Source organism: Tetrao urogallus (assembly GCF_951394365.1).
Source record: "Tetrao urogallus genome assembly, chromosome: 1".
Classification (NCBI taxonomy): domain Eukaryota; kingdom Metazoa; phylum Chordata; class Aves; order Galliformes; family Phasianidae; genus Tetrao; species Tetrao urogallus.
Window position 1 is genome coordinate 126,307,167 of NC_136813.1, and position 27,692 is coordinate 126,334,858.

At 37.2% G+C, this 27,692-nt stretch overlaps 1 protein-coding gene across 1 annotated transcript in view; it reads right to left on the minus strand.

The window, feature by feature from the left end:
- Positions 1 to 7,852: 7,852 nt before the first annotated feature.
- The window catches only part of BMAL2 (basic helix-loop-helix ARNT like 2), a gene marked incomplete at both ends in the record, with an annotated part of 36,449 nt that continues 16,609 nt past the window's right edge, over positions 7,853 to 27,692 (minus strand). Inside the window, 13 exons of the mRNA XM_079536542.1 lie at positions 7,853 to 7,986; positions 8,465 to 8,573; positions 10,298 to 10,385; positions 13,388 to 13,496; positions 14,269 to 14,324; positions 15,495 to 15,645; positions 16,293 to 16,399; positions 17,448 to 17,688; positions 19,350 to 19,493; positions 20,303 to 20,420; positions 21,936 to 22,028; positions 22,791 to 22,870; positions 25,266 to 25,423. Coding sequence (XP_079392668.1) covers positions 7,853 to 7,986; positions 8,465 to 8,573; positions 10,298 to 10,385; positions 13,388 to 13,496; positions 14,269 to 14,324; positions 15,495 to 15,645; positions 16,293 to 16,399; positions 17,448 to 17,688; positions 19,350 to 19,493; positions 20,303 to 20,420; positions 21,936 to 22,028; positions 22,791 to 22,870; positions 25,266 to 25,423 — 1,588 coding nt within the window. The remainder of the gene's footprint in view (positions 7,987 to 8,464; positions 8,574 to 10,297; positions 10,386 to 13,387; positions 13,497 to 14,268; positions 14,325 to 15,494; positions 15,646 to 16,292; positions 16,400 to 17,447; positions 17,689 to 19,349; positions 19,494 to 20,302; positions 20,421 to 21,935; positions 22,029 to 22,790; positions 22,871 to 25,265; positions 25,424 to 27,692) is intronic.

Below are 27,692 nucleotides of genomic sequence, written 5' to 3' on the forward strand. Positions count from 1 at the left end.
GAGAGCTGGCTGTTCTTCAAGGATGCCCTCCTGGAAGCACAAGAGGTCTTCATTCCTCTGAATAAGAAAGTGGGCAGGCGAGGTAGGAAACCGGCATGGCTCAGCAAGGACCTGCTGAGAGAACTGAGGGCGAAGAAAGGGGTGTACAAGCTCTGGAAACAAGGCTGTGTCACCTGGGAAGAGTACAGGGATGCTGTCCGGACTTGCAGACGTGGGATCAGGGAAGCCAAGGCGCAGGCAGAACTGAACTTGGCAAGGGACGTGAAAAACAATAAGAAAACCTTCTACAGGTACATTGGCCAGAAGAGACAGGCCAAAACGGGTGTACCTACTTTGGTAAATTTAAAAGGAGAACTGGCTTCAACAGATGAAGAGAAAGCTGAGGTGCTGAATGAGTTCTTCACCTCGGTCTTCACTGGTGGCCAGGATTCTAGTCTTTTTCACGTCCCTGAGCCCTGCATCCCCAAACCTCTATGTGGGGACCAAGGAGGTAAATCCCTCCCCACTGTAAGGGCAGAGCAAGTCCGACAGTGCCTCCTTAGACTGAATGAATACAAGTCTACGGGGCCGGATGGCGTGCATCCCAGGGTCCTGAAGGAGCTGGCTGAGGTGGTTGCCGAGCCGCTCTCCATCATATTTGAGAAGTCGTGGCTGTCAGGTGAGGTCCCGGACGACTGGAGGAAGGGTCACGTCACTCCCATATACAAGAAGGGGAGCAGGGAGGACCCGGGGAACTACAGGCCGGTGAGTCTCACCTCCGTGCCTGGGAAGATCATGGAACAGATCCTCCTGGACAACATGCTCGATCACATAAAGAATGAGCATGTGATCCGAGACAGCCAGCACGGCTTCACCAAAGGAAGGTCATGCCTAACTAATCTTGTGGCCGTCTATGATGGAGTGACGGCATTGGTGGACGAAGGGAACTGGACCTGAGCAAGGCCTTTGACATGGTCCCCCACCACATCCTCATCTCCAAATTGGAGGGAAGTGGATTTGATGGGTGGACGACCCGATGGATAAGCAATTGGTTGAAAGGCCGCAGACAGAGGGTGGTGGTCAATGGCTCTATGTCCAGGTGGAGGCCGGTAACAAGTGGTGTCCCCCAAGGGTCTGTCTTGGGACCGGTGCTCTTTAACATCTTTATCAATGACATCGATGAGGGAATTGAGTGCACCCTCAGCAAGTTTGCTGACGACACCAAGCTGAGTGGTGCGGTTGATACGGTGGAAGGAAGGGATGCCATTCAGAGGGACCTCGACAGGCTGGAAAGCTGGGCTCAGGTGAACCTAATGAGGTTCAACACAGCAAAGTGCAAGGTTTTGCATTTGGGCCGGAAGAACCCCAGGCACCTGTACAGGCTGGGAGGAGTGGTCCTTGAGAGCAGCTCGGCAGAGAAGGACCTGGGGGTCCTGATGGACGAGAGACTTAACATGAGCCAGCAGTGCGCTCTGGCAGCTCGAAAGGCAAATGGAATCCTGGGCTCCATCAGGAGAGGGGTGGTCAGCAGGGACAGGGAGGTGATTGTCCCTCTCTACTCGGCTCTTGTGAGGCCCCATCTGGAGTACTGTGTCCAGGTGTGGAGCCCTCAGTACAAGAAAGACATGGAGATTTTGGAAAGGGTCCAGAGGAGGGCGACTAAGATGATCAGGGGGCTGGAGCACCTCCCCTATGAGGACAGGCTGAGGGAGTTGGGCTTGTTCAGCCTGGAGAAGAGAAGGCTGCGGGGCGACCTCATTGCAGCCTATCAATACCTGAAGGGAACCTACACCCAGGAGGGGAGTAAACTCTTCAAAAGGGCTGACAATAGCAGGACTAGGGGAAATGGATCCAAGTTGAAGGAGGGAAGATTTAGGTTGGATGTTAGGGGGAAGTTCTTTACGGGGAGAGTGGTTAGGCCCTGGAACGGGCTGCCCAGGGAGGTTGTGGATGCCCCGTCCTTGGATGTGTTCAAGGCCAGGTTGGACGGGGTCCTGGGCAACCTGATCTAAATGTGTATGTTTGGTGGCCCTGCTAGGCAGGGGGGTTGGAACTACATGATCCTTGAGGTCCCTTCCAACCCGGGTGATTCTGTGAATAGAAGCCTGGCTGTAGAGAGGATTTAGGCCCAGCCAATTCTTCTTCTTAGAACTTCAGTTTTAACAGTCGCACTGCAATTAGTCTTAATATTGATCCTGGTCATGCTGAAGCCAAAGGCAAAGAAACTCACTGACTGTTGTGGAGTCAAGTTTGCATTCAGATGCTGCTAGTACAAATCAGTGAAAAAGTAGAAGTCCACTTTGGAGAAAGTAAAAACCTTACAAGCTTGGGTTTCCATTTGCAATGAAACTCAACTTTCAGAAGAAACAAAGTCACAAAGAACAAATAACTCTCTGCTCATTACAGCTCTTTCAAGGGATGCATGAAGTCTCCCAGGTTGTTGCACTGCAAGGAACAGCTTTATCACCCAATGGCATACACAAGATTGCACGTATTTCACTGAACCACAGGCAGAAGTGCTCACAAATTTTCTTGCATAGCAGTGCCCAAATTAAAATTAGCTGTTAACATCTGATCACTGAGGAGGAAAGTACAATCCCATCATCCCCTACAGCACATGCCCAATCCCTGCAGCAGTGATGTCACTTCACGACACACAAGCAGATTGAGCTAGCAGTACCAAGTACAGGTCAGAAGTTCTGTGATGATGAAAAACTCCCCTTCCTGAAAATCCCATTACTGAGTGATTTCAGAGACTGGAAGTTCTATCTTCCAAGCTCTGAACAACTGTTACTTCACATTTTTTATAGTGGAACAGTCATCAGGATTAGCAAATGTCTCAGCAAATCTCAGTTCTGTGCACCTTGTTCCCTATAACCCGGAGTTAAGGCTCTCCTAAGCAAGGCACCAGCAGCAGGCTGAGGGCAGCAAGACAGGGAGCCAGAAGCAGTAACTTCCCACCCCTTCTAAAAGGGTCCCCTTTGTAACACTAACAAACTGCTCCATAAGCACAAATTTCAGCCAGCTCAGCTCCTGGCTCTTTTCAGGCACCGTTTCTGTTATCAGATCATCCCAGAAACCCCAAATCAATAATTACAAAAATGCGACTGAGGATGGATGAGTGCAATAGGTTTGAGTATTCAGTGAACTGAAGCTGCTGCCTTTTACTCCCACTGGAGAAAAAAGTCCAGCCTGGTACTTCAGAACATTTTCCCCTCGGGCTGCTACCAATAATCCTCTTCAGCATTTTTAAAGTTACTACCCCTTATGCTTATCAACAAAAGCTGAAATAACATTAAAGTGATTCTGATAAGAAAGCTTACCAGAATGAGCAAATAAAGGTTAGATATGACCAAGATGGAGACAGAAGAACCAACAACCCAGCCTCCTCTGCTTTATCACAGCCACTGAGATCCCATTCCACAGCCCCAGCCATACACGTCCCTTGCCTGCAGCATGTAGAAAATTACATTTCAGATTATTTATGGAAGTAGTTGTCCTGTCTGCTGCCTTTTTTTGTTTTGTTTTGTTTCCTGCAACTCTATGTGAATCTTCACTTCATTTGATCTTTTTGTTTATCTACATACTCTCTCGACATTGGACTCTTTCCCATGGCTTTCCACCAGAGCAACTGTAAGAACTCTGAAATAATGACCTCTGATTTCTGAGATACACAACACATGTTTTTATACTGGAAACTCGATGTTCCTTCCAGAACGAGGATATAAAATGCCCCAAAGTTTATAACAAACTAAATACACTTTTTTTGCAAAGACAACCTATGAACTTGCTGCAATTACTGTAATAAACCACAGCAAGACATCTCCAAAGAACTGTGATTTAAGATTAAAAGCTGTTGGTTCATAAAGGGGTACTGTCATAAAACCCTAAGTCATGAGAGAGACAGCACAGAGACAGGAGAGGAGACACAACTGTTTGCTGTCATTTCCAGAACAAGAGGAAATGACCCAAAAATGAACTAGTATCCAAAAATGAAGCTAACAGGAGCCAAAACAGATACGAGCAGCTCTTCCTGCAATAGCAAGGATGTTTCCACAGGCTCATTGCAGTTAGTTCAAATAGACACACTTGAAATGCATCCCTTAGGGTTTGCCAAACAGACACCAAGTGAAGCTGAGGAAATCCCCCAAGATGAAAGCACTTAAAACTGTTGCTGTGCTTTTCCTATTCTTCATTTTCTTTAGGAGTCGGCTCGTGCCTATGGCTGTTGCATGAATAGGGCAGCCTTACCCACCACAGCTTCTCTCATGCCCCATACAGGATGAAGTCCAGCCAGCCCTGTGCCCTACACAACTCATTTGTTCAGCACAAGTGCTCAGCATGTGACTGTATCTTGCTGACACAATGCTAAGTTCACCTGTCTGGTTTGGCATGGGCTTTTTGTTTTTGCTGTTTGTTTGTTTGTTTTGAAGAACGAGAGATTTAGCATCCCTTTAATAATGATAACACAAGCATTATCTGTCCCCACGAAAGAGGTATTCTTAAAGGCCTGGCAAATCAGACGTGCTCAAAGTATGAGCGATTAAGAAACCAATTTGCTTATTGATCCCATTCTGACAACACAAAATCTAAACATGGAACCACTCTGGTTGAAGAATTTATATCAGTTCATTCTAATTTTTTTTTTTTTTAATAAATATTAAAGCCCCAGTCTTCTACAGTTTAGCCTCACCTCTAAGATTTATGAAAGAAGCAGTCATTGAAGTTAGATTGGTTTAAAATCACTACAAATCAGCTGAAATGCTGTAGTATTCAAAGTTCTGCTGTTCTCTTCAGTCTTTTTTTAGAAGCACATTGATACACTTTATATTTACAGAACAGCCCTGAAGACTGATTCCTTGATTTTCTCCCAGTTGTGCCAGAGTTCTCTAGATGCTGCAGGACAGACCACCGATGTCAGCCCATGCACTCCTGAGATCTGGCAAATGCTGTGGAAGCAAACACCTACCTCCCAAATAGGGCCAGCTGTATCACAGCAACAAACAACAAGCAGGATATTTCCTGCAAACCTTTATGATTGCCAAAGATTGTGCATTTATTTCTAGAATTTTTGGCATAAGAACAGCTGGAGGATAAGTTGTATGTAGTAACTGCCCATACATGCAAATGTATCCTTCAATAAATCAGACATTCTGAGTTACTTCGTTTCCCTTCCCCTCATTTAATGAAGTAAAATAGAAGCTGACACATACACGCACCTCTCTTAGGTCCTTAAACATCCTTTAAAAGAAAAAAACAGTATACTGACAGAGCTTGGCAGCAATCCCCCAGGACCTCATATAAAAAGTGCTGTACAAACATGAGCTATATTAGTGAAACTGCTTTTTTGCTTCAAAGGGACATGAGAACTCTTGACACGCCTGAGGAAGCCTACCTCTTCCTCACAAGGAAGATGGGAAGTTTCTTAACCTAGTTATGACAGCCCTCTGCCACAGAAAAGAGGAGCAATCGAGATGAATCTTCTGGAACACACAATGTAGTGCAGCAGCACGAGCTGTCCCTCAGCAGTTCATTCACCTCTCCACTTACCTTTTCTTGGATCTATTAACAGCACCATTCTGAAATATGGCTTTTAGCTTTTAAGCTGTAAGAACCAAGATCCACAAATATCTCCACGACCTCTCCATATTTGTGCAGAATACAATTATTCTCATCTTGGATGGAGAACAAAATGGTTGCCTTCAGAAAAATCCTATGTGACACAAAACTTTCCAGCTGATTACTTCCTGGAATTCCAGGGAAATGCAATAAGGTTCCAAAACAGTGGCTTAACTCTGGAAGATCACATAAATCTTGTGCAAGAATTAGTATGCTCCCTCAATAACAACATCTGCACCATTTTCAAACTAATCAGTTATGAAAGAAACCACGCTGAAGAGGCTCTGTATAGCTCTAAAGTAATTTACTTACTTATTTCTCTGTCTCAGCCGCAGTACTTGTTTTATTTAGAATTTATTTTTACCTTAATGGCCAAAATCATTAAAAAAAAGAGAAAATACATTTCACAATGGCAAAATTTTAAATTCTGAGTTTACTATTAGTACAAATACAAGTCTAACAATTATTAGAAAATGCCTGTGTTGTTGTTCTTTTTTCCCACTTTGCTGCATGATACAGCCCCAAATTATTTGTCTGTGAAGGAACAAAACAGTTCATTCCAATAAAGCTAAAGAACATGTAAATTTTGGCCCCAGGTCCTCAAGAAGCTGTGAATGCAGGAAATCACATGCTGGGTCAGTGCAAAATACTTACAGACAATAAAAAAGGAAAAAAAATTAAACCAACAAACCATTCTAGAAAACACGGACAAGATGTCACCAAAAATTCATCATTTCTGAAAGAATTCATATCTATAAGATATAAAGCTGCTCTGTCAAAGCATAGCAAGTCAGTGCTGACAAACTGTGTATTCATTCGTGGAAAGGTGGCTTCCTACAGTAGAAGCATGACATCTGGCGGCTGCTTGGAGAGAAGCCATCTATTTGTTCACACTTCATTCTGCCTTTGTAAGATCTGAAAGGGCTACCTGCCTCCCACCTTTAAACTTCAAACAGATGTGACGTGCTTATGGTGGTGCCGACGCTTAAGTTTTCATATTTGTATTGAACAAAGACGCACAAATATCAAGTGCCTTTCAGTGCTTTCCTTTCATTACTTGAACTTAAAAACTTTAAGAAAATCTATGTTTCTATGATATATAATTCACACACAAATTTGTCTATACATTTAATATCAGAAACAAAAAATCAATTTTATATATTGATGCTATATTGTTTTAATGCAATCTATTAAATGCCATGTTCTTGAGTAATCTGCTGTAACTGGGATACAGGTCTTAGAAAAGCTGTCTTCGAAAAGGAGACCATTTTATAGCACTACATTACACAAATCTTTTAAAAAGTCACAGACTCCAGAAATAGAAAATCACCCTAATCTCCCAGAACAGAAATACTACAAAGGATACAACAGAACTTTAACATTTTTCACTAATAGTGCTATCCTCATTCTGGAAATAAGACAATCTATCCAAACTTCTCTAGTCAGTAAATAATCTGCGATAAAACCAAAATGCTTTATTACAGGTAGAGCGTTATTTTTCTTAGGTTCTACACGCTGTCCCTCTAATAATACATCAGAAATAATACAACGTAGCAATTAGGATTTTGTTTCTCTTTCCTCATACCCTTACCATTTCTCAGTTTGCGTACTGGAGAAATGACCAAAATGATGATTCTTAAAACCTTCTCTTCTGATTGGTATGACGATCTAATTATAACCCGTGATCCCAGAAGCGTATGCTTCATTTTCACTTTTGACTATAAAAATTGCATTTTTGAGAAGAACAAGGAATCAAAAATTGCATTATGTAGGAATTACGATACCTGATTTTAAAACTGTAGTGTGTGCATATCAGAGTTACGATGAAATGTAATAGTTATAAATATTTTTAGATTCTAAGTACACTAGGTTCTAGAGAAAGCGACATAGATAATCAATGTTGTCCCATTTGAAGCAAAAAATAAATAAAAGTTTAAGTGTTAAAACTAAGAAAAATATTTCTGTATATTGTACAGTACCTTTTGGTTAAAGCTTCTTAGAAAAAATATAAGCATTCCAGTTACAGATAGTTCAGTATTAAAATTTCAAAGTTGCCATCATGGAAAAAAAAAAATATTGCATTTTTCCATAGTTGCAGCAGAAACTGTCTCTCCGTGAACAAGGCTTCAATCTTTAAAAATATATTGATAGTACATAGGAATTCAAATGAAACATTTATAAAAATACAGTACTGAGGATGTTCGGTTGTTGTGCATTAAGGATTTTAAATTCCTTCTCATTCCAAAAATGAGAACTAGAGAGCCCATTGTATATCACTGAGTTCAGCTGGATCCCCAAGTCCTCCATCGGCCTCCAAGTAATTCATAAGAGCAGTCATGGCAGTGTCATCATTTTCACATATTGCAAAGTCCAGCTGAGAATTACCACCTAAAAATTATTGAAACATTTATGTTTGCGGTACAAAGCATGAATAATATGGCAACTCTCCCAACAGATTTGTTTTTAAACACCATCTTTCTCTGAAGTTCAGGCAAACGTGTACAGTAAATGCTCAAAAAAAAAAAAAAAGTAGTAATGGCTGTATGCAGACAGTCAAAGACTAGCTACTGAAACTCTTTATCCATGCAGTGAAGTTCATGCCACTGAAGCAGAAAGGTGCTTCCTACTATGTTGCCTTGCCTACCTTGAGTGAATGCTCTTTCAAATCCTTACTTGAAGATCATACCTCAACTGGAGGAGAGCTACAAGACAAGGGGATCTCTATTAAGAGTCCCCTCATCTTAAGACAGATACTGACAACTCTCTTGAAATTTTATAATTTCTACATGATTGTATACTAGTGCACTGAAAAATACGGAATTATTATAAATGTCTTCTCCTACAGCCAAAGAGAAGCAAATCTTACCAAGGAGGGGCTCATTACTGGGAAATGGAATAGCACCTTGGTTTTGTTCTGAAGTCTCCAGAACTTCTGCTTCTGAAGGACATAACTGAATCAACTCTTTATTCGGCACCTGAAAGAACAGAAGTAGTAGAATTAAATACTAAATTTAACCATAATTATTATATTACTGAAGCAGCAGTTACATATTATTAAAATTAAAATACTATTATTAAATAATGTAAATAGCTGACAAAGCGTAAAGAACTAAATAAGAGTTAATAAAAGATATGCATCAAGGCAGACCCACTGCATATTAAAATCTTTTATTTCTTTTTTTTTTTTATTTAATTTTTAATTTTTATTTTTTATTTTATTTTATTTTTTTTAACTAGAGTACACACTACCTTGACCTTTGCTTAATAAAAGGTGATACTTACGTATCTCTCAAAGGTACTTAACAGTTTTGGCATCTGCCCTATTGTGTGCTTAACTGAACAATCAGTAAATAAATCCAGCACAACAAGATGCTCTAGAATACAATTTCCGTGTCTAGTACCGTAAACTACAAATTCCCAGTGACATCAATCTATGTCAATATTGACAAGTTCCTGCTAAAAGATAAAAACCCACATACCTTCTATATGTTATATGCATTATGCTATATGAATCATGAACTTGAGTATTTTCTATTATTAATTTGCATCTTGTTACCATAGGGATGGTGGAAGTCATCCAAATACAAATATACCAGCAAAAAAATATCTTTCCATTTGTTTCACATAGGATATGTATAAAATTTAGCAGAACAGATCTCTTGGGTTGCCTGTCTTGTGTATAGTCCTTTAGGAAATTATAATTAAGTTGCAATGCTTTACCAAAGCATTTTAAAACAAACAGCACAGAACAAAGGAACATCTGCAATGAATACAACTAAGTTATCCTTCTGATGTGATTGATGCTGCATGCCAGAAAAAGTTCAGTGCATGTATGTTAACTAACTCTTAGGAAAACAGACCTGAAGTAGGGATGGGGTAAACTGACCATCATAAAAAAAAAAAAGAGAAAGCCAAAACAAGCCCTTGTACAGAACAGTATTGTAATGCACTGAAAGAGCAATAAACTGGCTTTAAATGGAAAGAAATTTACATTCAAAGAAGTGTAGATGTTTGTTCATACAGTGCACGATATACTAACAATGATACACAATACACTTAGGTAAATAAATATTTCATTCATAGCTTTAGCCAGTAACTCTAATAGATTAACAGAACAATGCACTCTATCTATTTTTTCAGAAGACCACTGAAGTACCTTCTAAGTAAAATTTTTAAACATTCGAGAACTAGGAACACACAGCATGCACCTTTAAAGGGGTCTTCAGGAACACAAAGATTAAAGTAGAGAAAAAACGTTTGAGAAAAAGCAAAAACTGGTGTTTAACTTGGGCTGTCAATCTGAACTCAAGCAGGTAAGAAACACTTATACTCTTTGATGACCACTTATCTTGCCTTATCTTTTAAGGCAATACAAAGTTCAGAAGAGTCCTTATTATGTGAATCACATTCATCAAATTAAACATATCATATAGTTTCAGCAAAGATCCTAGTAACTGAACAGTGACTGCAGTCCTCTTAGCTTCAGAAAATGGCCCTTTGACACTTGAAGTGATGTCCCAGTAACTAAGGTTGGCATTTCTGCTGCTTTCATGGGTCTTACAATATAAATTTTAATAGCTGCCATGAAACTGGGAATACCTAACACATTCTCTCACAAAAACGTGCCAGAGTAACTGGCCTAAACATGGGCTTTTTTGACAGTAACCTCTCAGTTTTTCACAGACGGTGATATACTCACATTGCTGCAGTTTACGGTTAAAGCTGGAGACGGTGACTTTCTCAAGAGATGTGATGGACTTAACTCCCCAGGTGGTGAAGAATGTAACCTAAAATTATATGAACATGATTTACCAATTTACCAAGTCACACTGATCATGAAATGAAAAACAGCCTGCTGCAGAACCCGCCAGATCTGTCCTCGCCAGTGATGAAATATGAGCCAGCTAAACCGAGACGTTGTCCTAAATTCTCCTGAAGACTCTAAATTCTCTTGCTCTAGTTTTGATAATGCAAAAAGCACAAGAGATGATTAAAGTCCATTGGTTTTAATTGAGCATGCTTGTCTTTTTTCTTCAGTCATCAACACTGACAGACCAGAGAGTATAAGGTTTCATTTATGCATACTGGAATAAATAAGTATTTTTTAAATACATCCCAAATATAGACAACATAAGCAAGTTCTGCTAAATGGTGGAGGGAAAACTAACAACACATCCTCTCATCCTCCCTTACCAAACATGCCCGACATGAATATAACATTGGAAATGCTGTACCAGGGCCTTTTGGGTCTTTGTTCCCATCTCCACCTGCTCTTCCTGACTCCCAAGGGACAAGGCTATAGAAGTGCAGCACCCTGAATGCTCCAATTTACATCACATCCTCGGTGGTAAAGGAAGAAAGGTGGGAAATGAGTGAATAAACAGCCTACCTAAAGTAAGTGTAGTTGCTTGAGCAGAATATTTATTAGCCCCCTGCATTCCAAAATCCAGTGCAATTTAGTAAGCTGCACTGATGTCTCTAAATTCTGGGACAGGAAGACCAGATTGAATAACTTTTAGTATTGCTGTAACTGAAGTGATCATTCCTCAGATGCTAAAACAATTCAAATATGCTCATAAATAGAGGTGTAGATATAGCTCTGATATTCTTTTTAACTTGGTCATGCTTAATGCACAGTTCTGAAGTCATCTGTGTCTCATGGACATTAAAAAACGAGAGAGGAAATTCAGGTATTATACGCATTCTATCGGATTATGTCTGTAGTCACATAATTACTTAATAAAAAAGAGCTGGAGTGAACTTCTTTTGTCTAGCTTTGTTCATGTGGTTGAGCATTTTCAAAAGTCAGGGGATCTAAATCAAGAATATCTAATGTTAGAAGCTCTAGAGTAAGCGTCAAGATAAGCTCTATGCTCAGGCCTGGACATTTACCATCAGAGATGAGAACTTCTGACAATTTACTTTGGTCCTCAAAAAATTTGATAGAATGGCTCTTTGTCTTTAGAAACAGTACTGATGGGAAGACATTAAGAATGGTATTACTAAAGTGTAATATTTTCTCTTTGATGCCAAAGGCATCAATTGGAATTTTTTGTCAGTACTTTTCCTCCTTCTTTATGGATAATGTCAGTAACCTATCAACATGCTGCAGATGGATTTTTTTTGTTTTAATAGCAATCCTTTCATCCTATCACTTCTGATGCAATTATTCCTTCCTTCATTTCATTCAAAAGGAACGGTGCAATTTGGCTGTTCTAGAAAAGAGACATGACTTCACTGCTGGAAAGGGATTCCAAACTACGGGAAACAGAGTCAAAAAAATCAACCACTGTGACTCATCACATTTTTAAGCTCTGGCCATGGTTTTCACTGTTTCAGACAGTAAAATACTGTGTTTTGATGAAAAGACAGCTGAGAAGAGAATCACGTTACGAGGAGATAATACGTAATCATGCAATTCAGTGTGCAGAAGAGCCAACTACGCCTAAACAATCTGACAGCCTTTTGCAGTAAGGAGACTAGCTTGGTGGAATAAAGGCATTACTAGTGGAAGATTTGATTTCAGTGAATTTTTAACACTGCCTCCCATAACATTCTCACAGATAAGCTGACAAGTTGGACATCTACTAAAGTCTAAGATGGCTCGGCTTGCTGTTTTGCAAACTGTGGCTTATTAAACTATTCCTTACAGCTCTACCACAGTTTGCAAAACTGGTATACTTCTTACTGGGAGTTTTAATATTATTACAGTCCTTAGGCATAGTTGCAAATGTACTGCTGGAAAAAATTACATGGGATCTTGGAATACATTGCATTTGAAAATATAAACAACTTCTTTGTGTTTCTTTACCTGGACCTGGGAATAAATGACCTCAAGTCAGAGGGATGGCTTCATTAGCCAAAGCTACCATTTGGATGACTGGTTCTATCTTGATAAGATGATTGTTCTGTTATGCTAGATCTGACCTTGACAAAAGTGGTTGGAACCTCTGATGAAGCCTTGATTCCTGAAAGAGCTGTGCACGTGGATCCCCAAAACCCTGGAATTAGCTGGCTCAAAGACTTTCTAACAATGTTCTTAAATAACAATATAGTGCAAATTGATATTAAAACCTCTTTGTCTATAAACAAAACCTGGCACCAAAGTGGATGCAAAATAAAAAAGATACAGAATATATTCACATTAAAATTGTGTTTCTTCCTTTGTAATTTATTTGGTACGCTGTGAAACAAGTTAGTTTTAAAAGGCTGAGTCTTTAATTAACAGCTTGAATCTGGCATGAATTTCAATTTAAAATGGTGCAGTCATATTTTTTTAAATCTACAGCTGGCAACAGGGGAGCAATTGAGCTATTACTTTAGTCTGTGTTCAGGACAATCAGGAAGGGACAAAACAGGCTATGAAAGCACTTTACTTTTTCAAGGAAATCTGTTTGCAGAGTGAATCTATCAGAAAAATATAAGCACCACTCACAGGCAAATAAATTTCCATTCCCTAATGTTTTATCTACTCACTTCAATTTCAAAGAAAGGAGCATTACAGTAATACTTCTGAAGATGTAATTACATAATTCTTCCATTATTGCATCTCTGGAACAAAATTATTTATCAAGACCAGTGATGTATATGGCCACACATGAGATCTACGTTAGCTTATAATTTATATCATACAATGCCACTGCTCAACCAAAACATATTTAATGTATGCAATAAAAATGAAACTTGAACAGTCCCCACACAAACACATATCCCCCTTCTCCATCTTTACTTAAAACCCTACCTAAAAAAAAAAAAAAAACCCTAAAATATGATATTAACTGTTTATTACCTTTGTAATTCTAATATTTCATTTGCAATTTCAGTTCCTATACTTCCAGCACCAAGAACTGTTCCAGAGGACATTCCAGGTACACTCACTAAAGACTGTTTTACAGCACCTACAGTTAATAAAATAAAATCTTAAGTTTGTAGCAGTTTCATTATTCAGTGAGGAACAATCACCTTGAGGATTCATTTTAAAGCAGTTTTTGTTCTACTCTCTTACTGTCAGAAATAAAATTCTATAGAACAGCAACCCTATAGGAATAGTTATCTTATTTGAAATACAAAGATAAGTGAATAAAATTAATTTGAAAAACTGATGATCTTCAGCAATGTAATTACCAGCTTTAATCATTATCACCTCTATACTCAGACAATTCAAAAAGAATGAGGAAAAAAATACTGCATTTTCACAAACTTTATACTTCAAAAGCAAATATTAAAAAAAAAAACTTTATAGCAAGATAAAAGAAAACCACACAGATATCAGAACTTATGCACAGCAGAGAATTGTTAACAATATATATCTCTATGTTACCCTTTATTCTGTAGCTAAACTCAGTGCACCTGTATTTCTGCAGAAAACCAGAAAAAGCATGAAGAGACTGTGATAGAAGCATTGTGTCCTATCAACCAAAAACCAAGTCAAGTCAGGAGTTACTAGAGAAAAAAAGATATGTTGCAAGCCTTTCTGATCACAGTTACATGAATTAGAATGCTGTAACTAAATGGAATTACTTTTAAAATTACCTCATTAGAATTACCATTAACATTATTTTCCCTTGTACAATAACTTAGCATGAAAAAAAATCCTGGATTGACTAAACCTAAAGTTTCATGGATTGATCAGGAGATACAACTACGATAACTTTAAGAAGCAACACTTGCCTTCTGCAGGCTGGGAACCATAGGAGACCTGTTCTTCAGCAGACTCATTGTGACCTCTAAGATTTAAATAAAAAAGCATCAAACAAACAAATCAGAAACACTTTCAATGGTAAAATCCATTGTATTTCTATTTTATTACAGTCAGTGCTTTACAAGGAAGATCTAACATGCTGAATCTAGTAACAAAATGAGATATTCCTTACACATCTCAATGTTAAATCCTTTCTACTTTTATCTCTGAAGCACTGAATTAAATGCTCATTTACACTCACTCCCAAAATCAATAACTATGGCCAATATAGTTGTCTATGTCACATGATGAGAATAAGACTGCTATTTCTACTTATAGGAGGGAGAGCCATTAATCAGAAACAGCTGCTAATAGAACAAATCAGCAGCTACTTTCTGCTAGCAGCTGCTGCCTACCTCCCCTCCTCTAGCTGCAGATGCCTGGATCTCCAGGGCAGGCAAAAGTGGCCTTTGCCTGCTGGCAGCACAGACTGCTTTAACTGCTTGTCTTTGTCTTGTTGGGGAAAAAGGACAAGGGCAAAATAGACGTGTGATGTTGGCTTAAGACTCAAACCAACTACAGAGTGGGTAAAAGGCCCCCAGACCACTTTGTCTGCTGGAAAAAAAATCACCTTCCTCCCCCTCCAAAAAGCAAAGTTGTTGAGAAATATGCTCAGTATCTTTGGAACAATCCAAGTTATCATTCCATTGCAAGGCACAAGGAATAAAATGTAACAAAATAAGAATGAAACACACACTCCAACAGTTCATTTAATGTCTTGTGGGCAGCTGCCTTGCAATTTGGAGAGCACCTTTTTGTCCTGCCTTACATTTCCTACGATCTATCAATTATGCTTCTCCTTAGTCTAACACAGGCAGACTTAAAAGCTCTGAAGGAAAAAAAAATAATGCCACTTTTCCATTTATTTGTACTTATTTTCCTAAAAGATATTTCTTCCTTTAATAAGAAACTCTTTCCTCTAATTTTTCAACTGGTATATTGCACAGTTTTCATAGTTCAATCCATGACCTGAGGCTGAAATCAAAATCAACTGGTGCAAATCAAATGTCAAATGTTCTTCCACGTTAATCAACCTCTTTATGCACTGTTGGTATTTCCTAATCCTGTTCTGCTTCTTAAATAGGTTGTTTTCTATTAATGCTAACTGTAATTAAGACAAAAACTAACATAGGGGATCACATAATGAATTACTTACAATACTACAGTGTTGTTTGATACAATGTACTCCAGTTCTTTGGTCCATGGATTCATGAAACTAAACCATTGACTCTTTAAAGTAATAAAACTTCCATCTTTTGCTCTAAATTTGTAGGAATTTGTAAATACTTTTTCTTTATTCTGCAACACTAGATAAGAAAGAGGAATTACAATCACTATATTCATACTTCCAAGGACAGAGTTGAGCTAAAAAAAAAAAAAAACACCACATAAATCTGTTTTGTGGTACCATAAAAACAAAATGTTTTTGATGACCAGAAGTTCAAACTAAATGCCAGAAAATGTTCAAGATAAGACCTTTATAAAATTAAACTACTGTTTTAACAGTGCTACTAATCTTAAATGAGAGCCCATGTACTAAGTTTCTGCAGACAACTAATAGGGAGACTCTTGATTTGGTGACCTTTCATCAATGGTGTCTTCAATTACACTATTAGGCATGTTTGGTCTTCAGGACTCCTTTATTCTTATAAAGAAAATTGAAGCACAGAGTTGAAAGAGGCATTATTGCCCAGCAATTAAAGCACTGCACCAAGATCCAAGACAACAGAGGACAAGGATCTTGTCTTGACAAGATCCTTGACAACAGAGAAGGAAACTCCCTGGTTTTAAAGCACACTTGACGAAGGCAGGTCTTAACATAGACACAGAAAGGGACAATGCTAAGATTGTCTAACTTCATTAATTCCCAGCTTCTGATTTTTTGATTTGCACTGTTTTCACACAGCAATTACATGTAGTTGTACATAGCCTGGGAGAACCAATCATTTCATACCTTCTTTATGTTTTTCAGCTAGATGATTGTGATCATCTTGATGGCAGTACTCGTAACAAGAAGTTCCTAGAAGCTCTTGTGGCAGATACCCTAAAATTGCTGTTGCACTGTTAGAAATAAAAAAAATGAACTGCGGTGGATTCAAACAATTGTAATGTTTGCTTTCTTAAGTATCAGATAAGGCACAAAATGAATATCTAAAGAAATAGATGCTTACGTTCGTGTCTGGGAAAACGGCACTAGCATAGCTCTAAAACAATAGCATATATAACTGCAGTTTACCTTGGATCTGTTTGCAATGAATAATACAGGAGAAAAGACTGTGTAAGAGTATCAATTCAAAGACAAAATAACAGTGTTTAAATATGCAAACCATTTGTATGCACAATTTAAATGAACACAAAGTATATATGACTATCAGCTCTTCCAATTAGGCATTCAAAGTACCAAACCCACATGATGAGTCATTTAAAAAATTAATAGTTAAATTTTGCTCTGCTATATTTAGGAATAAGTTTAAACTAACACTTGCAGATATGAGACGAGATGGCTGAAAGCAATAAAAGTCTTCCGGTGACAATAATGAAATTCAAAATGTGAAGTGGTAACAGACTGTATGACAAACAAAAATCTATATTAGAAAAGTTCAGAAAATAGGAACTTGCCTTACAATTCCAGTGAAATAACTTTGTAACTCATTTAATATAATGTATTTGCTCCAAACATTACAATATAAATAAGCAGTCATTTTGGTGACGGGCTTATTACTTCTCTATCAGTGCAACTTACAAACTAACTCATATATACTCAACTAACTAACTCATATAAACTCAAATATAACTCATACGTATAGCTATGTCACTCTGACTTGAAATTTGTTATTATGAATATATAAGTACATAAGAGTATGTTACAATGCATTTTCATCTTGGGAGCCTACACTTCCCTAAAGGACAAAGCACTTCTTTTGCTACATTATATTTTACATTTAGCAAACTGAAGTCCAAGGACTCAGATTCATGACAACGCTCTTCATGTGTACAGCGTCTAGAAATTCTAACCTGCTTAAGAAATTGCAGTCCTTTCTGACAGAAAAGTTTACAAAACCTAACCAAGCCATGCCATTTTCTTTCCGTTAAAGAAGAAAACTCTTACCGCTGATCTACATAGACAAATTTTCCATCCATGGCAAATCGTGTAACAAATTCTGTCGCTTTGACTTTTATCTCTCCACTCTTTTGTGGAACAATGTAAGGATGTAACCTCCCAATTGCAACAAGACAGTTAAAGTTATTACTGTTCTTTTCTACATCGTTTTCCTCTTCTACTCCCACCTCACTAGGAGGCCAGTTCTTCATATATCCAGTACAGTGAATGGTACAATACTTTCTGTGATCTAATAAAAAAAAAAGAAATTAAGCAGCTATGGTTCAAAATATAATTTAAAAATATCTTTCACCATAAGACCAACAATCATATTTTATGCATTCTTACAACAACTGTAGAAGGCTATGGATAATGTTACAGTGTGTTTTTAAATCAATTTTTTACTACTTAATTTTGGCTTACTTGAATAGAGTGCTTCTAATCCTATGCAAGGTTTAAGAAGATAAAGTATAGGAGTTGACAGTGCAGTATCACAGGAAAAAAAACAACAACAAAACAACAGCATAGTAACCCACTGTTTCTCCTTCACATTTTCTTATGTGCTGTGCATCAAAATAAACTAAATAAGCATTCTGTAGCTTCCAAATCAATTTATCTTATGTGAATACTATGATTTTAACATTTTTACTGCCATTACTAAAACAATCAACAAAGAGAGCAAACCAAAATAACCCAGATTACTTTCTATTTATCTCAGACTTCTGAAGTCCTCAATTTTTACAAAAACATAAATACTAAAGATATTTAAGTTAAGCATACACTATCATTCATTTCTGTGACTGGTAGAAACTTTTTGACTTCTACAATATCCCAATAACCTCAACATCCACAGAGATGATGTATCCTATAATCCCTATCTTCCCCCAAGCTTGGCAAAGTAATCTTAACATTTTACCAAATTGTGATTTACACAGATTTGACTGCATTAACTCTTAGCTATGGAAAACATCAATCAACTTTGTAAAATGAAAAATTGAGTAATCCTACTGTGACTGCCAGTTTTCCAAATTTTTAATGTGATCTCTCTGAATACTGCTGGCCTGAAAGCATGTTTCTAAGAGCTAAATTCTTATCTCACCCAGTTAGCTGACACATCAAGAGAGATAGAATTCCTCTGACTTACAACAACAGATCCATTTTAGAATGTATTCTTGTATGTCATATCTCAACAGCAGCAGGTTACATTGAAATAAAAGAAATAGGAAGATTCCTTCAAGATCAATAACAATAATTTCTGCAGGGTTTTTTTTTTTTCTTTTTCTTTTTTTTTTCTTTTTTTTTCAAAAATCAATGCCAAGATATTAACCAAAAGCTGGAAATTACATTTGTAAAAAGATTAATTCACTGAAAACTTGACAAGAACATACTGCTCTACAGGCATACCAAACTAAATTAAAACTATGAACTAAATTAAAGATGCTGGAAAAAACACTGGAATTACACTGATAAATTAACTTTACTGTTAAAAAAAATAATTTGTAAGTACACACAATACAGAATATAAATCAGATAAAGTTTTTACTTGCTTTTTTTTCCTCCACAACAGCAGATTTTGCAGGCCTTATTCATATAGTTATCTTCAAGACAATTGTTATTTAGTTTAACTCTTCTGATCTGCTCCAGTGCTTTCAAAAATTTGACTAGAACAGATCGTGTCTCCTAAACCAACAATGCAACCCAGGTTCCTTCCTCCCTTCCTCTTCTCAGGAGTGAACAGGGAGGAGAAAGAGGACAATTAGACTGTTTTTCAGAACAGGTCTGTAGTACACACTTCTCTACAGCTACTATGTGAAATCAGTGAAATTAGAAAGGTCACACTACTGGCTTGGAACATAAATATACTGAATTTCAAGACTGAAAGCCCCCATTTCAGCTACACTGTTTGAATACCTTTCTTCTTTGGGTTGGGTAAGCACTCCTTCTCTTCTTTGACTGTGGTCCTACTACATTTTATCCGACAGAAGAAGGAACGTCGAGCACCAGAATTCAGTCGAGCTGGTCCAGCTTGAAAATCTGTATGTACTTGCAAGCCAGCTTACAAAAATTTAGTAAAGTAGTTAAAGAAAACAAAAAAGTCCAAGAATAAAACTCCTGAGTCCAAGGCCTTCAGTTTCTCATATGTTCTCCTTACTGTTCAGTTACCTAAATTTTATCCTTACAATTACAAAAGAAAAAATGTCTAATAACTTCAAACAAGGCAAAGAAAACGTGGCTGCCACACAGATTCCAAATTTTAAAAGAACTACAAAACTGAATTTAAGCTATACTTAACATTTTGAATCATACTGTAATAAATACACTTTACCAACTTTCAACTCCTGTTTGTACACAGAGGAAGTGCAAAGATGCCTATAGAAGCCAGCTATACAATAGTTATTAGCTGCAGAGTACATATTGCTTTTCATATCAGAAATAACTGTAAATAGATTTGGTTAAATTAGAATCGACACTTAGCATTTTCAGAGAAGACAGTGATTCTTGATACTGTAGTATTTTATTCCATGCTCGACTACATCAGGTCTTTTGTATTGACAAGACCTATCAAATACAAGAAAAAAAAGTAGTATGCCTGGTAGGAAGAATGTCAGACTACAACTTGGTAAATGTTCAACAATGCTAAATTCAATCACTCTTATTACCTAGAATAAGTTCTTTTCTGTGCTAATTTTTAAACTGCAAATGAATTATAAGCAGCAGATGAGCACTGAAACATGTTTTTTCATAGAAATTATATTTCAAGCTTGTACACCCATGCACACAATTATTTCCTATATAAGAACTGACTTCATTAACATCTTTTTAAAAAGAAAAAAGAAATCTGAGTACGTTCAAATACGACTTACTTTTGCCATCTACCAGCTTTTCTCTGGGAGAGATATCTGAAGATGAAAGCTGTTCCTTAACCTTGGCAACATCTTTTGGATGCAAGTAATCAAACAAACTTTGTCCAATTAAACTGGCCTATTAAAAAAACAAAAAAGAACCTCACTGTTTTAGAACAGGACACTACATATTACAGACCTCAGAGAAACAACATTCTGCACTAATGTAAAAAAAAAAAAAAACCCACCTTGCAAAACACCACAGTTATTCTAAACTTTTATAGATCAATCTGCATTTATTTTTTCATTATTTATTATTATTTTTATCAAGCTGGGTAGCCAAATATATAATCTGTAACTTCCTTTTGAAAAAAAAATACTCAATTTAGTTGCATATTCAAAAAGATCGAGTGTTGTTAAAACAGAATGTTTTTTGTTTGTTTGTTTACTTAACACGATTCCCGATCCTTTAGAAAGGTTACGTGCACAGATTATTTTGGGGGTGGGGGAATAAGGGAAGAAATAGGAAGAAATTAATGGTACCTATGACTGAACTCTCATTTAGTAGGACAAAAGAGCATTGCTAATCAGGAGTTGTCTGGAAGCTGCACAGAGCTTTCACCTCTGCGCTTCTTAGTTGAAGATATTTACAGGGATCTCCTTAGCTGGGATCCTTTCAACCTGCTGATTCTGCTGATCCAGAGCTGGTCTGCTGCACTACTGTAAGCACTACTGTAAGCACCACTACCATCTTTTGAAACCGGAAGGAACTCTCAAAGAAGTCGGCAACTTTTCTTTTCTCTTTTCTCTTTTCCTTTCCTTTTTGATTCCCTACCTTCTACACAGCATGTCAAATCAAAGGGTAGAAAGAAGCTGTGTTAATGATCAGTATTGTAGATTGAAACTGCAACTCATTTTGGACTCTTGCCACTTTCTATGTGATTGGTGCATAAAAGGGGAACGAACACCTCTCCAATAAACTAGAGTCAGAAATGGACATACTGCAAAGCTTCTAAGAAAGCAGGATAAACATTCAACCTCTTTCATTTACCCAGTCTCTATCTAACCCTAATGCAAAGGCTGCCCTTCTCTGAACACACTCCAGGGCCTCAATGTCTTTCTTGTAGTGAGGGGCCCAAAAGTGAACACAGTACTCGAGGTGCAGCCTCACTAGAGCTGAGTATGGGGGATGATTCACCTCCCTGCTCCTGCTGGCTACACTAGTTATGATATAGGCCAGGATGCCATTGGCTTTCTTGGCCACCTGAGCACACTGCTTTATAACTGATTTTCCTCAGGCTTAAAAAAAAAAAAAAAAAAGAAAAGAAAAGAAAAGAAAAGAAAAGAAAAGAAAATCACCATTTAAAGGAAATCTCTTAGGGATAAAATTAGGACATTTCCAAATTATGCTTTTCCCTCAGAGTAGCAATTCTACAGTATGATCAACTGAAACCCAGTTATTACTCAGGTCATGAACACTGACTGCACTTTGAAATTTTTATTCTGGGAAATTTAGCCTTAATTTGAAAGAGGTCAAACCAAGGATATTCTAAGAAGTTATAGAAAAGGATACAATAAACCAACAAAATTTTAAAAATTCTAAGTAAGACAAATTCTAAGATAAACACAAACTAAGAAACTCAATTATAACCACCTGATCATAATTAAGTATTTTGCAAACTGATTCTGAGACAAACAGAATTTTTCCTCTGTTACATCCAACCACAAACAGGAATCCATCCGCAGCCTGAAAATATAAAGACAGCATCTTTAAAAACTCACCATTAAAATATACAATTAATTTTGATGGATAGAAGGAAGTACATTTGTATGCTTTTTATTAAATAAGTTAAAAGTCACAGCAAAAAGCAATTTAAAAGATTGCAAGGACCAAATCAGACCTTTAAATACAGACAGCTAGAGTTTCCTAAACACAGCTTCGGGAAAAAGAAAGCCAGCTGCAAAACAGCTTAACATGGAGTCATCTTACAGATCTTGCCAAGTTGTGTTATTGCAGCAAAAGAAAAAGAAAATAGCTGCAAAAGAGAAAGGGTAAAGAGGTGTGGGCGTATGACTGCATGCAAAAACAGGAAGAAAGATTTTCTTTCAGGTACTATTTCTGCATCTTTTCCAAATTACATTGCTAAGATTTTAAACGAAGCACAGCAAACAGCTGTATTTATAATAACTAAGATTATTATATATGCTTGCATAAAGATTTCAATATCAATATTAAAAAATATGTTTTAAGTATTAAATATGCAGAGTGTACACAGATTTATTATCCCCCCAAGGGTTGCCATCTGCTATCAACTTCTGTATCTCTTCATGAAAAATCCTGTTTCCTGTACAGAGGTTATAAATCCTAACGACTAAGCGCATCAAAGCGCCTCCTTGAAGAAAAAGATGCAGGGGAGGCGGGGGTGGGAAGTTCTCACAAACTAAAAACTGAAGTTAACAGCAAGCTTTAAAGAGGACATAATTTCACCGACAGTTGCCTTCTACTTACCCTAAGGATTAACTGTCTGAGCTCATCATCCTTTAAAAACGAAGGTTTATACCGGACTTCGGTGTAAGAGCTAGTGGAACCTGGAAAATAGCTTATTTGTAGACATACGTAGAATGTCAAAAGATACATCAAAAATTCATTTTTAATGAAATTATATTTCTTATTTGGTCTTTATTTTGTAAATTCTCCTTGCAGTAAGAACAGATGAATAAAAGTTTAAAAGATATTTTGTTTTTAAAAGAACCAGCCAAACCTCTTAAACATATGTGGATATTGAATTTGGACATACCACCAGAATTTTTCCCTGCCTTTTACTTAGCACAAAACAAGGAAACTCCTGATCAGATATCTTTAGTATACTGCTAGATAAATGAAACCTAGAAACACTTTGTATACCTGCTCCAGAATCCTTAACATTTGCTGAATGTGAATAATTCCTATGTTATCAGTTGTCTTCCAGCATGAATAAAGCTTCATTAACACTCTAATGTATTCAGCCATCCAAACAAATCACTCAAGGTAGTTAAATGTAAAAGATACTGTACATTTCACTCACTGCATTTACTGTCCTAGCATCTGTGGCAAATACCCTAAAATCCTTCTTAGCCATTTTAAGTATTTACACAATTTTTTCTAGATATATTTTGGTGAGCATTTGCTATAATTCCACACATTATCTTGTATGATCTTAAAGCATTTGTTTTGAAGATACATATAACAACAGCACTGGATGAAGTAGAGTTTTTATAACCCATTGTTAAAATAACGCTGTTTAAGCTGAAGATTTCCGTTTTCATTGTCAAGATGAAGACGAATGTTTAAACTCCAAGTGCAAGGATTACCCTGCTAATTTGTGATATTATTTATGCAAAATTCTCAGCTACTTGGAAAAGAAGACTTCCAGAAATTCACAGAATCCTTAGAGTTGGAAGGGACCTTTAAAGGCCATCTAGTCCAACTCCCCTACAATGAACGGGGACATCCACACTAGATCAGGTTGTTCAGAGTGCCATCCAGCCTGATCTTGAATGTCTCCAAGGACAGGGCATCCACCACCTCTCTGGGCAACCTGCTCCAGTGCCTCACTTTTTCCTTATATCCAAACAGAATCTCCCCTTTTAGTCTGAAATGATCCTGCTTAAGAGTCTGTGATGACTGAGAAATCCCTCCAACCCAAATTACTCCAAGTCAATTACTGTTAAGATAGTCACATAATTCACGAAGACAAGGGGGATTCTTATTAGATGTTCATCCATAATCAAATTTTTTGCAAGGCATAGTCTTCGCTTACAGTTCACTAAATTATTCTAAAACGCTATTGCCAAAAACCCTGGAATCTTATGTGTAACTTGCATATAATGTTTCTTAGGAGAGAAAGAAAACCCTCAAAGCTATTAATAACAGTAAAAGGAGATGAAGGAATATATCTTAAGCTAGACACTGGTATCTACACTAAATTGTTCACTGAGATCTGTGAGTGCTTTGTAAGGTGGCTGAGAATATAAGCATTTAATAACATTTTTTCTTTTCACTCTTTGACATTTCGAAGCATTTAAGACTCAAACGTAATTGCAGTCATCAACTATTCTTTCAAAGTATGAAGACATTCCTTTTGACCACTGACAAATTTTATCTTTTCAATCTTTTTCTTTAGTTTCATGCCTTTTTTCGTTTGTTTTATGAAAGTACATTGGTAAACTAATCTATAAAAAATGTAAGATCACTGAAGCTCTAACCTATGCCCCCCACCAGCGAATCTACTTAGATAAGTAGTTGGTGATTAGGTATGCATTAGCATAGTTTCCCATTGTTTAGAAGACTTTTTTTCTGAACTCACACTAGACAAAAAAATCAGAAATATGAAACACTTTATAAGTTACCTGGCCTTCAATTCCATGCCTTTACAGAATTTCGTTGTTTTTTTTTTTTTTTTTTTTTTTTTTTTTTTTTTAAAAGGTCTTTTTAAGTGATGTGCATTTTAAACTCAACTGACAAACAAGAAATTTCAAGACAGAGACAAAAGGCTAATGCAATCCCCAAAACTGCAGTAACAAATAGGGGTATGAAGAACATTCTCTTCTCACTAGCAGTTCAGCTAGTGATGTTAGTACAGCACCACGTGTATTACTGTCGCAGAAAGTATGAAGGGGAGAGATCACAAAACATTTGAGGGTTAGAAAATAACAGAAGATGGAATTACTTGACCTCTATGATTTCAAGAATCAGGATAACTTGATTGCAAGGTATAGCTTTAGCAAACAGAATATCAAACACTTAAGTGTTGTTCAGTATACCAGAAAGAAAAGCCAAAACGAAACAAAGTTCTAGAAACAACAAGCTGTATCAACTTAAAACAGAACGGAATTCAGCAAGTAAACATAACAGGTGACCTTAGATGTATTTGCCATCAAAGAAAATACGTAGTATAAATCCTGACAGAATAAGGACTTTAAGCAGTAGCTTCCTAAGACCTACCTTTTAAAGATTTTAAGTGTTGCACTGCCATCCGTAATACTGTAAGCTTGTCTAGTTTTCGTGCCATAGGATTGCACTGAGGTATCATAGCAGACAATTCCTCTATCAAATTATTCATTTTGTCTCTTCTTCGTTTCTCTGTTTGACTGTGAGCCTCTCTAAGAAGAAAAATTTTTTGTAAGAAAGATGTGGAATACACAATTTCCTCTATAATATTCATCAGTTTGATTTTGGAAACATAATGCACCACAAGAACTATTCCTACATTTAAATAATTTTTCATACACAACCTCTATTTGACAACTGAATTGGATTCATTTGATCAAAGTAGCAATGATCACAGTATCTACATGAAATATTGCGAAACTCTGTTAAGTAACAACTTAAGAGTCATAAAATCATACTTCACAGCAATTGATCATTTGTGGCAGAAACAAGACACCATGAAAAGTTACAAAACTGAAAATCTCTTAATATCTAACCTAAACCTCTCCTGTCTCAGTTTAAAATCATTCCCCCTTGTCCTATCACTATCTGCCCTCATAAACAGTCATGCCCTCACTTGTTTATATGCTCCCACATAAGAGGTCTCCCCAGGGCCTTCCTTCTCCTTGCTAATTAAGCCCAGTTCCCTCAACTTTTCTTCACAGGAGAGGTGTTCTAGACCTCTGATCATCTTAGTGCCCTTCTCTGGATGTGTTCCAAGAGGTTGGCATCTTTCCTGTACTGGGGGCTCCAGGCTTTCTATATATGTATCAGATATTTGACGTCAACAGCAATCATCAGAATATATTATTCTCTGTGCAAGTAAGATGGGGTATTCATCCAACTATTTTTTTTTTTTTTTTTTTTTTTTAAGTTGCTTTAAGCACTTGCTGAAGTATCACTGAACTCAATAATCTGAGATAAGCGATGTCTTCTTGCTACTTAATTAGTTTGAAAATGACTCACATTGAATAAAGTCACAAACACAAGCATTTATTTATAGCAAAGCGCAACAGACAACACATTTTTCATGCTGTGGAAACTGAAAGAAAAGGCTATACCTCACTGTATAATCAATGGATATCAAGATGTTACAATCACAATATAATCAAGAGAATTAGGCAAAGTGGACAATGATAACAAAAGAGAATAAATGGAAAGCTTACCCTTATGCTGGGCTCACCTACAAAACACCAGAAGAGGCGATCTCCAGAAGAGATCCTTCCCCACTGGTAGCCAGCTCTTAAATAGGTCTAGGAGGGATGGAGCCTGGCTCCACCCCTTCCGGCAGCACAGGTGAATTGCCTTCACCTGTGCTCCTCTGGCTGACTCATGGCTCGCCTCAGGTGATCAATCAGAGGTTCAGGCCCTGACTCAGCAGTTCCCATACACTCACCTATTTTCACTGGAGGTACATCAGAAGGCTTTCCCCTTTATCCACCTCTGAAGGTGGGCAAGAAAAGGGTTTAGCCTCTGCTCGTACTCTGTCTCAGACTTTCATCTCTTGGCAAGCCTCAATCCAAGAATTCAAGAACAGAGAAAGAGCTGCTCTTAAAAAACGTTTTCATCATAATATTTCTTCTAGGGCACGCAACAGTACATTTCACAAACATTTATAACTCAGGTTATATTTTCTTTAATTCTTCCTAGGAATTTTCTTCAATTCTTTCTAGTGAAGTATGTTGGCTTTTCTAGTTGACCTTTCTTTCCTCTAACATCCTGCAGCTGGTCAAGGAAGGTTTAAATTCATTCTATTTCCAGCCTACCCAAGAAGACAAGCTAGCCACTCAATTAAAATGAGGATTATTTTCCTTTCTCACCGAGACCTGACACGGTGGTAGTAAATCAAACTGATCAAACTGACAACCTGTTTTGGCTAACTGATCTTCAAAACTCTTCTTTTTAGACAAACTGTAACAGAAAGCATTATAGATAATGAAGTTAACTAATCCTGGCCTGATGGAAAGAATTAAAAGAATTTTAGAGATCTTGTCTTCTATTATTTTTTTAATTTTTCTTTGAAAGCACAAAAAATAAATCCCCCTTCTATGCAAATAAGTTTGGATCACTCACAGAAGCAATTTGCTTTTCTCTCTAGAGCTCTTACAAAATTTACCAGTTGGCACTTGACTTTACCGGTTCATACAAATTTTCTTTTGTATCAGGTAGGAACAGTCAAAAAACAAATTGTGGATGATCCTTGAACTGTGAACCTCAGGAAAATGACTACAAACACATGCGGAAACAGAACAAAGTTTCACATTTCTAAGATTCAAGAAGAATGTATAGATGTAGTTATGACTGGATAATTCAGAAAGCCGGCTGTTACACTCCACAGTTACAAAAGGGAAGAGGAAAAAACACATCCCCCAATAGACTTGTGGAAAAGAAACACTGGACAGAGATAACTGTTGAGCAAACCTTCAAGATGTGTTCCAACAT